Source organism: Anser anser (genome assembly GCF_964211835.1).
Source record: "Anser anser genome assembly, chromosome: 7".
In the NCBI taxonomy this organism is placed as follows: domain Eukaryota; kingdom Metazoa; phylum Chordata; class Aves; order Anseriformes; family Anatidae; genus Anser; species Anser anser.
In genome coordinates this window covers 28,363,567-28,375,048 of record NC_139727.1, presented here as the reverse complement: position 1 = coordinate 28,375,048, position 11,482 = coordinate 28,363,567, and the positions used below count along the sequence as shown (strand labels likewise).

The 11,482-nt window shown below is 54.4% G+C and overlaps 1 protein-coding gene and 1 long non-coding RNA gene across 2 annotated transcripts; one reads left to right on the top strand and one right to left on the bottom strand.

Annotated features, from left to right (window-relative positions):
* Positions 1-4,877: 4,877 nt before the first annotated feature.
* Positions 4,878-9,803, bottom strand: INA (internexin neuronal intermediate filament protein alpha). Its single transcript, XM_083845029.1, has 3 exons — positions 8,828-9,803; positions 6,744-6,868; positions 4,878-6,160 (listed from the first exon to the last, which is right to left on the bottom strand). The coding sequence occupies exons 1-3, from the start codon at positions 9,731-9,733 to the stop codon at positions 5,890-5,892; spliced, it is 1,302 nt and encodes a 433-aa protein (XP_083701155.1). The 5' UTR covers positions 9,734-9,803; the 3' UTR covers positions 4,878-5,889.
* On the top strand, positions 8,082-8,662 carry LOC310902869. The gene is made up of 2 exons (XR_014587050.1): positions 8,082-8,210; positions 8,468-8,662. It is a non-coding gene; the product is annotated as an uncharacterized lncRNA (long non-coding RNA).
* Positions 9,804-11,482: the final 1,679 nt, after the last annotated feature.

Genomic DNA, 11,482 nt, shown 5'->3' with positions numbered 1-11,482 from the left:
TTAGTTCACAGACGCTATATCATTTCCTCACTTAATGAAATAACTCTGGTTTCATTTTCTGGTTATCTACTTACCAATGGCACGGCTAAGACAGAACCTAATTAAATACCATTTGTACTGCAGCATAATTCTGAGTCGCTTTATGGATCTACTAACTCCCAGCAAGAGGAGACCATGAGCCCTAGTGTCAGGAGTTCTCAGAAATGCAGAATCAAGCTACCATCAAGCCATGAGTCATGTTGGTTATGTTCTGGGTTTTGTTTTACCTAGATTTAGTGTAACAAGATACGGTTCAAGAGGCTAGTGAAATGTGCAGCTGAGCTGTTTTTAAAATGGAGGGGCACTGTGATAGCAATGTATAAAATAATATTTTCTGAATGCTGCTATTGCACCCAGCCTTGATCTGTATTACCACCAGAGAGGCACACAAGCCAGGAGAACCCTTAACACTTACTTCCATAAATGTAAAACAACCGATGAGCTTCAGTGAAAAATCCCTCAAGCTGTCTGATGCTATTCTGTTGAATTTCTTTTCAGGGAATCATCCAGCTCGTGTGTGCAGTGATTTATGTTAACGTGTGATATCAATTGCTAGCAAATCAAAATTACACCCCAGGCTTTTTTTTTGGCTTTTCTTCAGTGTGGTGCGCCATTATGCAATCTGTGCTCCATCCAGACACTGAGCGGGGATTCACTCCAGCAGTTGAGAGAGGAACTATTAACAGAGGCGCAGGAGGTTTTTGTGCATTATCTTTTGTTTTAAAGGGAAGATAAGTTGTCCACGTGAATCTTCTAATGTGCTGCACGCTTGATAGAGAGGGCACCAGGTGCCAGACTAAATATTTAAGTACTTTAAAATATACTTGTTCCGCTGCGATAGATACTTGCTGAAAGATGGAGAGAATGTTGCAAACAGCACATTCTCATCACTTTTGCTTCTATTTGTTTTTCTACCTCCTTTTATGTAACGCTAACCAATTCAGCACAAAGAGAAGCAAGGTGATGGTAAGTTGAATTTTGCCCGTGTCATTTCTGAGACCACTGCTGAATGAGCTAACAGATACTTATGTTTGCTGAGGTTTCAGAAAGTTGTCATAGATGCAAATTTAATCACTGAACAGGTCCAATTTTGTTTTTGAGAGATGAATGGTAATCCTATCTAAGGTGAAAGATGATAGTGATTGGTTGCCCTGCAGCTGCAAAATTCTTGCTGAAGCTGTATCACCATTTTTTACTGGATTTTGATGTAATATAATGATATATTTGTGTTAAAGCAACAGTGATCTATCAAAAAAAAAAGTGGAAAAGAGCTTATATTTTCTTTTTGCTTGATGAAATAATCTATTTTGAAATGAAATTGTAAGATGTCTGTTTTCTTCCAAGGGAAACATTAACAGTAGAAAAGTGGGTGGTGGGGATTTGGCAGAAATTATGGCAGAAAATAGCGTGTTCCTGGGGGAGGTGCTTTGAAACCCTTCTCGTACAGTGCCGGGAGGCAACCAGTCGTTCCAAGATGCCACGGTGTGCTCAGAGCTGGCTGCTTGCAGTATGCTTTTCTGTAGGTGGTGATGATGGAAAATGCTATGTTATGTAAAGGACCGGTGTATCCTTTCTCGTCTACAGCTGGGACCGAAAGGTAAGAACTCCCTGAGTGAGAAGCCTAATGTCCTTGTCAAGAACCTGCAACCTACAACTTCCTCCTGGGACATGGGAGAACATTTCACCTGCTGTTGGCAATAACAGATGCTTCGTGTGCCGTGACCTACAGACCAAAAATGGTGCTGGCTGAACCTGCATGAGGAAGCTTGTGGGTGGGTAAGCTGAGCTCTGGGATGCCAGCATTCTCTATTCATTTCTCTCCCTGACTTACTGTATGACCTTGAACAGAATTCCTCACTTCTCAGCTGTGTCCATCTAGCGCAGCAACTTCTGTAAAGCACACGGAGTGCTATGAATGGAAAAAAAACTCCATGCTACTACTGGGTATGGAAGGGCGGGTAATTAACAGGGTACTACTGAGGTCCCCTTCGTTAATGTGCCTATAACGGGACTGGTAACAGTATCTATTACCAAAGCATGAGGACTGCTCCTTCTTTGTGTTATGGTGGACACAGCTGAGCTGTCAGTTCTGAGGAGCAGTCTCTTCGTGGTGAATACTGCTTTAACAAGGGTATAAATGTTTGCTGCAAAATTGCAGGGCCCTCTCTGTTTTAGCTGGGTGAATTGCAGGGTTTGGGATGAAGACCCCTGCACAGGCTGTAGGAGTGCATTCCCTCCCATCCCCATAATCACAGACCTTACATCTGCAGCCCTTTTTGCTCAGCTGGAGTCCCCTGGGACAGAGCAGGATAAATAGGCATTAAAGCACCCATACTGACAGCTGGCCCCTCTCACAGCCACCGCTGTTGGAACACATCCCTGAAGTGCAGTGCACTACAGCATGCTGATTGTTGGGGCTGCCGGCTATTCTGCTGTGGCAAGAGGGTTTTTTTCCACCTCTTCCCCTTCTATCCTAATCCTACCTGGACTGGGTCTCTGAGGGTCAGATTCTCTCACCACCCCAAGCAGTGCCCTGTCTGCTTGTTACGCTACGTTTGCCAAGCAATCCTTATTCCCATATGCCTGCAAAGAGTCGCATGAATGAGAAGGGTTGCATGAATGAGTTTGCAGCGCTCATACTATTTCATACTATAAACTTCAATGTGAAGTGTCAGTTCCCACTGATGTGGACATTTAATTGCTCAGGTGCATCGGTTTGACTGCTGGCTTTAGGGCTGTGCATGGGTCACTCGCTCAAGGATGAAGCTCTTCCTGCAGAGGTCTCTCTGCTAAGAGCTGGCAAGAAGAGAGCTGGACGGATCCAGCCTAAGGAGCGGGAAGAGGCTTTGCCCTGCGTTGCCTATTGATCCCTTCTCCCTGAATAACAGGGTTCTTCCCAAGTCTGGAAATGGAGATGTTTTCCTTTGGCAGAAATGCAAATGTTTGGGGGGTGTTTCTTTGGCTGCTTTTTCTTTGGCTTACTTCTTAATGAGTTCCAGCATCCGGACAAGTGTCAATAGCAAAATTGTGTGCAGCGACTCCCAGCTTTTAAGGAACTGTGTATCTCAGCACAGTTACTGCAGGAACCTCCAGTGGTGCCAAAGGACTCTTGGAACCAGGACCATGAAGGAAACCATCTCTTCCGTTACTGGAGCAGCAGGAATGTGACCCAGGCCCACCCCAGGCTGCATGGGCTGTCCCATCTCATCCTCGTGGCAATGAAACAAGCAGAGTCAGGCAGCCACAGGGCACGGTTGCATGGGCCAGCTGGATTTTTTTTCCATGCATTTTTCCTGCATTTTTTTCCATGCAGGAAAAAAACGGTGGGAGCTCACACCCCTGCATGGGGGCTGGATTTCTCCCCACCGTAAAGCTGAAGGCAAGGCAGTGCGATGGAGGAATGGCCGCTCCCTGCTTCTTCCCGGGTTGGTGGTGCAGTGTCTGCAGCTGCCTTTTAGCTGGGAGGTCGCAGCTCTGCAGAGGTATAAATCTTTAAGCAGCTCAAGCGTGGCTCGCTCCTTTCCTCTGGCAGCCTCGGCGTTTAAGCCGGTAAGAAAGATGGGGCCACAACAGAGGACACACTGCCCTGTCCAGCCTGGTGCAGCACCAAACCCCGCGGCCTTCCCAGAGCTCTGGAAATGCAGGAAATCTCTGGAGAGGTCCCTGACAAAGAGCTGCATCTTGTACCAAAAAAACATCCTCTGCCAGCTCCTTTGTTCTCCTGTGTGAATGCAGCCCCTCCAGATCGTTATTGCTGAAGTAAAATCCCAGCTTCGTTAGGAGCATCCAACCAGCTGAGCAGGCAGGAAGCGTGACCAAGGCTTGTGCTGCGAATAAAGGACACGTCAGGCTGTTTATACTCAAGGGACAGAAACAAAGCAGTGCTGGAGGGTATCTGAGGTTCGCAATGCATTACGTCAGCTGCACAGTCCCATCTGCCTGATCTTCCCCAAATGCCTGCTCTGGGAGAAACTCTGCAGGTTTGCCTCAGTGACGGGGAGCGGCCGCACTGCAGCGGGCCGCAGACAGGGCAGGGAGGCTGGTGACCGTCACACCATGACCCTGGGGCAGGTTGTGGTGAGGTGGCAGGGAGAGGAAGGCCATAGGACATCGTGCTGGGGCAGGCCACCGGCACAGGGGATGCGTGCCCTCTTGTGCTGCCAGCTGCGGGGCTCCGCTGATGGCCCCGTCGCTGCTCTCACGGGGACGGGCCAGCACCGTGTCACCTCACGCCGCCTGGCTGCTCGTGGGGCACGCAGGGACTCCTGCACTAAAGGCACGCCTCGGGCAGAGCATGGGCATCTTCCGAGGATAAGCCAGCTCCACGGCCATTGCTGCCTGCTGGGTTTACTTGGGAGGGAGGTGCCCCCAGGTGTAGATTACTTCACCTTCACTGGGGGGTGCCAACACAGCCCAGTTTTAACCCCTGAGCATGTGGAGGAGGCACGGCAGCCATCTTGGGATGCCCCTCACAGCTTTGTAGTTCATTTTCTGGGCAAACAAGAGCAATCCCGGCTGTGGGAGGCCTTGCTCCCTGACTGGGCAGCCATGAGCCCTCCCACAAGGCAGGGGCACTGCCATGGGCACCTTGGGGGTGAGGCCTAAACGTGCCCCACTGCCCCCAGCAGGGCCAGCCCTGCCTGCAGCCCCAGGAGCAGTGTGGCAGCTGTCCCCAGCTCTCTGGGGTTTTTTCCCTGCCAAAAAGTTCATTCTTGTCTCCAGGCCCTTGTGAAAGCCAGGCTGACCCAGTCCGTGGGAATCATCATGGACAGGACGCAGGTGAAGGGAGGGTGCAGGACACAGCGTGGAGCCGCAGGAAAAAAGACAGAATAGCTCAGTTTGGTTCACATAACTATTTCTTTCTTTTTAATTATTAACTTGTGCCTTACAATAGAAGAGGAAAGAGTGTGAGCAAATGATTTGCTGGTTCCAGGAACTATTCTGGCACCACCGAGAGGACAGTAAGGTCTCGTGATGGCAACCTCGCCAGGGCACCGACACACAGCACACGCGGTCTCCGGCTCTTGCAAAAGCGATCGCTGGCAATTTTAAGGCATTGAAGGAAACCTACGGTTGTAAATCCTACATCAGATTTGGCACACGTCGGAAGGCTGGAGCGGAGGCGTGGATGCGATGTTTGGCAGAGCAAGCGGTGGGGCGGGCGCTGCCTCGCCAGAGCCGCTGTGGTGCCCAGCTCTCCCTGCCTCTCGTGGGGCTTTTCGGGGGCTGGCACCGGGGGCTCAGCAGCACCAGTGCTGTGCCCGATGTGCTGGCTCCTGACCAACAAACCCTGCGCATGTGGCTGGACTAACACTACTGAGAAACAGACAGTCATCAGGACACACACACACACAAAAAATGTTCCTTATTGTTTAAAATGTTAAGTGGCTCCTAGACCAGAAGCGAGGTGTGTTTATGGCTATTTCTGTGCTTCTGGGATTAAAAGTATACGGCTACAGCTTAAGGAAGAGGAAACACTTTAGCTATATATGGATTTGGATAGTAAGTGAAGGTCTGTAGCCTTAACCCTAGTTGTAGTTGAGTTTCATTGCCCTTGCCACCCCCTCCCCAAATTGCAGCTCGGGCAGCAGGATCCCCTTGCCCCCCACCTTGTCCCCGTGCACAAAACCCACCAGCATGCACCCAGCGACCTGCAGAGCACGGCCGCACCTGATTTGAGAGGGAGCAATGTGTCAAGCTCGGCCTTCGCCTTTCCAGGAGCATAGGGGGCTGCTGAGCCCCATCCCCATGGGGCACAGGTCTTTGGTGCAGCCTGGTTCCCCAGGGGCAATTAAAAGGCCGAGTGGAGACTGCTCCCCCTCAAATACAAAAGGGACAGGGTCCCCACCATTACATTTTTGCATTTGCAACGATTCCTCCACGCAGGTTTAATCTCTCTGCTTTCTTGGCAGCAGATGTGGTCCTGTCAAGCATTCCAGCCCGACCAGATATCTTGGAGGTCACTTTAACAACCTCGCCTTGCTCCTCTTTCTTGAAGGATGGAGTGGAAGAACGAAAGCCTTGGGGCTGGAAAGAGTAAGTGGGGTTGGGGAAAGGGTTTAGTGCTGAAAGGCCCACGCTTCCTGTGCTGAAGAGGGTCTCCTCTCCCTCCAGCAGCTTCCTGCAATCACAACAGAAGGGAATGGGTTAGGCTGGGGACACCTCATGAGAGACACCTTCATGGAACTGGGATGCAACTGGTTTGGATGAAAACAGACCCAGGTCTGATTTCAACGTGTGCCAGGCTTGGCTGGACCTGAGGCTCGGGTGTGAAGCATCAGCTGCACCTGAGGGTGTGACAAGCCTGAGCACTTCCCACCATCACCCAGGCTTGTGGTGGAAACTGGCTCTGATCACACTGTCAGCTCGCCATCAGCTGTGCTTTTCCTCTGTATTTCTGCAGTACCAGGGAGGGGCAGGAAAAGGCCCCTTCTCCCAGTATTTGTCCCCTGGGTGCAGTACAGAGCTGAGCACTATGAGCTGGTTCAAAATAATATGTTTCTGCCAATCATTTTTGGAACACTTGTGAGACCAGCTCCATCCTCTCCCTTCAGAAACCCCAGGAAAATAAAACTCTGAAGCACAGAGGGACTCGGCCTTCTGCACTGAGCTGGACTTTGCAATGGGGACATGTAATGGTGCCTATTAAAAACCACTGCCTAGCGGAGCGGTGGCTTGGAGGAGCGGGGCCGGAGCAGCCCTACCTGTAGGCAGCTATCTCGATATCCAGGGCCATCTTGACGTTCAGCAGGTCTTGGTACTCCCTCAGGTGCCGGGCCATCTCAGTTTTGGTGTTGCGTAGGTCATCCTCCAGCTGCCCGATAGTGTCCTGCAGGGAGGCAAAGGCAAGGGTGCTTTTTTTTTTTTTTTTTCTATGGGTTTTCCGCTCTGCACATCCCAACCAGGTGCTTATGATCACAAAATCTCACACTAACAGGGATGGAAAAGCAGGCAGAGCACCAGGTGTAGCTTGTGAGTGTGAGCAGTTGAGGGGGCTTTAAGCATTGATGGTTTTCTGTATTTTCCTGTCTACTGCAGGGTCTGTGAGATGGGAGGTCAGTGGGGGAGCCCAGTCTGGCAGGGACAAGGCAGGCACTGCAGAGGGATGGGATGTTGTGGGTTTAAACACCATCAAAGCAGGTGTTGGGGTTCATGGGGACCAGACAGGGTGCTGGGGTTGCAGCGGGTGGCCTGGGGAAGGGCTGCAGTTGGTGACCAGGTCTGGGACACTGGGCTGGGGCGGTGCCCGAGGGCCTCAGCCACTGTTTTTTATTTTATTTTTATTTTTTTTACCCCAAATGCACTCAAATATCTAAGCCTCAGGCTGCTGGCCTGAAAGCAGTAAAACCCACTCCCACGGGGGATCTTCCCAGACCAAATGGTTCCCTCTCACAGCCGCCGGGGCATGGGCAATGAGTAAGCAGTTTGTAGCAAGTGCCGTGCAGCCCTGCCTGCAAAGCCCTGCAGTGGCCACTGCGAACATCAGCTCCCCGGCCCCCACTCCCTTCCCCTCGCCTCCTGCTCCGCCACTGCAGCGACCGAGCATCGTCCTGCCACGCCATCCCCACCCTGTCCCTGTCCTCATCCCTGCTTGTCCCCTCCTTGGTGTCCTGCATCACCTCTGTCGTATCCTCTTAGGATAGCCTAAGAATACAATAAGGAGGTACGTCCCTGCTTAAACAGTTGATGGAAAAATTTTAAAGGCTCATACAACAGGAATTTTCACTTTTAAGATAGACTTCTATCCTTCTCCATCAGTTTCAGGGGAATTATTTAGCTCCTATTCAGGCACACTGTTCAGCAGACTCCCAAGTATTACCACACACAGCAGATCCTGAGGGTCACGTAGTGGGAAGCTGATGTTCTGTAGCTACATCAATCTGAATTATGGTGCTGTTTAATCCAGCTGCATTATTTTTTTTTCCAATTGATTCATTCCTGGAATCCCTCTTTTCGCATGGCATCAAGGCTATATAAGAAGATTATTATGTGTACTCCTGTCATCCACTACAGGAAACATTGCCTACTTCCACAGTATTTGTTGAGGATCCCAGCTACTCATCAAGATTGCAAGCAGCTTGGATCTACAGCCCTAGCTTCCTAGACAGCCTGGCAAAATCTGGCCTCCATGACAAGGCATTACTTGGCTGTGAAACAGCAGCAGCCTTCGGGTATGACGTAAGGCAGTTGTTTCATTATTTAGAAGGAAATGGCTTGATTTAGAAAAGATCGCTTAGTAGCCATGCAATAGAGCACTCTTGGTGTTTATTTTATTTTAAATCATGGATGTTCTCCCTGTAGCAAGAAAATGTGGTAGTATTGTGTTAATGGAGTAAGAGAGATGGAGGGCTTGGTGCCTGCCACACGTCTTTCCAAGGGCGTAAGAGATGCTGGGAGCTGGCTGCAAATTCAGCCTTCGTGTTTGCAGGGCTCCAATTTCTGCAGCGCTGGTGCCAAGGGCCAGGCCACAAGGCGAGGGGCCAAGCCTGAGCAGACGGCTTCGAGGAATTACCCACGGCGCTGGGCAACGCCTGGGCAACTCCAGGGCTGATTTTAGGGATGGGGCGGGAAGGGGGCCATGCCCCGAGCTGTGCTACGGTGAGACCTGCGGGGAAGGGGTCGTGCAGGGGTGTCCCAGCCCCGCCTGTCCCCCTCCCAAGGCTCTCCCTGCTCCCTGGGGTGGTGAACAAGGGGTGGATGCAGCGAGCTGGTGCAGCTGCCGGGGAGGGGTGGGGGGGGACGAAGGCTGCAGGACGCCGCCGGGGGAGGAGGGCGGCACCCGTCTCACCTGCAGCCCGGCGGCCTCGGCGCTGTGGCGCTCCTCCAGCTCCTGCAGCTGCCTCTCGAGGGACTCGTGGGCTCCCCGCAGGCTCTCCATCTCCACGGCGCGGGCTTGCAGCTGCCTCCGGCACTCGCCCACCTCCCTGCGGCTGGCCCGGACGGCCTCCTGGCTGCGAGCCGCCCTCTCGTGGAGCCCAGCGCAGCGGGCCCGGTACCAGTCCTCGGCCGCCTGCAGGTTGCGGGCCGGCAGCGCCTCGTACTGGGCTCGCAGCTCCCGCAGAGCCGCCGCCAGCTCGGGCCGGGCGGCCGGGCCGGGAGCCGGGGGGTGAGGAGCGGCGGCGCGGAGCTCGGCCCCGAGCTGCTCCAGCTGCTCGCCGTGAGCCCTCCGCAGCGCCTCCAGCTCCTCCCGCAGCGCCTCGGCTCTCCGCTCCAGGTCGGAGCGGGCCCGGGCAGCCCCCTCGGCCGCCCGCTGCCGGGCTCGCAGCGCCTGCTCCGCCTCGGCGCGGCCCCGGGCTTCCTCCTCGCAGCGAGCCCGCAAGCGCTGCGTCTCCTCGGCCAGCCGGGCCCGCTCCAGCGCCGCCTGAGCCCGTTCGCCGTGAGCCTCCTCCAGGCGGGCTCGCAGGGCCCGCAGCTCCCCGCCCAGCGCCTGCCCCAGCCGCCGGGGCTCCGGGGGTCTCCGGCGCAGCTCCGCCAGCTCGGCGGCCAGCGCCCGGTTGCGCTCCTCCAGGGCCCGCACCCGCTCGATGTAGCCGGCGAAGCGCTCGTTGAGGTCCCGCAGCTGCTCCTTCTCGCTGGGGCGAGGCGGGACCGGGGCCGGGACCGGCATCGGGAGCGGGGGCTGGGGGAGGAGGAGGCGGCGGGAGGAGGAGGAGGAGGAGGCCGGAGCCGGCGGCGCGGCGCTGCCCGAGCTCATGGCGGGGAGCGGAGGGAGCTGTCCGCGGCCCGCCGTGCTGAACGGGGCGGCGGCGGGAGGGGAGAGGCGGGGAGGGAGGGAGGGAGGGGCAGAGGAGGGCGGGGGGAGGGAAGAAGGGAGGGAGAACAGGAGAGAGGGGTGGGGGGACGGGGGGAGGGATGGAGGAAAGGATGGAGGAAAGGATGGAGGGATGGAGAAAAGGGTGGAGGGAGGGATGGAAGGATGGGGGATAGGATGGAGGGACAGATGGAGGGATAGAGAAAGGGATGGAGGGATGGGGAAAAGGGTGGGGAAAGGGATGAAGAAAAGGATGGAGGGTTGGAGAAAAGGATGGAGGGAGGGATCAAGGGATGGAGGGATGAGGGAAGCGATACAGGGAGAGATGGAGAAAAGGATGGAGAAAAGGATGGGGGGAGGGATGGAAGGATGTAGGGATGGGGAAGGGATACAAGGAGGAACAGAGAAAAGGATAGAGGGAGGGATACAGGGAGGGATGGAGAAAAGGATGGAGGGAGGGATGGAAGGATGGAGGATAGGATGGAGGGACAGATGGAGGGATAGAGAAAAGGATGAAGGGATGGAGGGATGGGGAAAAAGATGAAGAAAAGGATGGAGGGACGGGGAGGGGTAGAGGGAGGGGTGGAGGGATGGAGAAAAGGATGGAGGGAAGGATGGAGAATAGGATGGAGGGACAGATGGAGGGACGGAGAAAAGGATGGAGGGAAGGATGGAGGGATGGGGGAGGGATACAGGTAGGGATGGAGAAAAGGGTGGAGGGAGGAATGGAGGGATGGGGAAAAGGATGGAGAAAAGGATGGAGGGATGGGGAGGGATAGAGGGAGGGGTGGAGGGATGGAGAAAAGGATGGAGAAAAGGATGGAGGGAGGGAGAAAAGGATGGAAGGATGGAGAAAAGGGTGGAGGGAGGGATCAAGGGATGGAGGGATGGGGGAAGCGATACAGGGAGAGATGGAGAAAAGGATGGAGGGAGGAAGGGCTACAGGGAGGGATGGAGGATGGAGAAAAGGATGGGGAAAAGGATGGAGGGATGGAGAAGAGGATGGAGGGAGGGTTAAAAGGACAGAGAAAAGGATGGAGGGATGGAGAAAAGGATGGAGGGAGAGAGGGAGGGATAGATGGAGGGATGGAGGGCCAAAACACAAAAAAGAGGCTCACACACAAAGAGGCAGGTGGACATGCCAAAGGGACAGGCCTGTTCACACACACACACGTACACAAGCCAGAAAAAAAAGATGAGCAGATGTGTGGAGAGGTGCGCACAGATGCGCATGTGAGGAGAGGCAGAAACGCAGAGGGAAGCAGGCAGAGCCGGGCAGGTGGAGAGACAGGGTCAGGCGGGCACGCAGGTAGAAAAAGAGGCAGGCACACACGCAGGGACACCGCACACACGCACAGCTGCTGCACACACACACACACACACGGACAAAGCGCTCATCCCTGCCAATGCTCAAGGGAACCCACACCGTGCTGTGCCTGGTGAAGGTGCCCCAGGAGCTGGTCCCAGCTCCTCTCCGCCAGTGGGGACTGGGGTCCCCCCAGCAGCTTGGGGTCTCGGTGGGATGCGGCCGTGGGCAGTTGGAGCGCAGGGGGGTGCAAGGATAGGGACATGCCTGGAAGGGCCCCGTGACAGGAGCTGCCAAGAGATCAAGGGAAGTGGCTGGTCACTGGCAGCAACATCACAAAACGTGGCCATGAGAGGGGAAAACGGCTTAAAATAACTGTGGTCCGC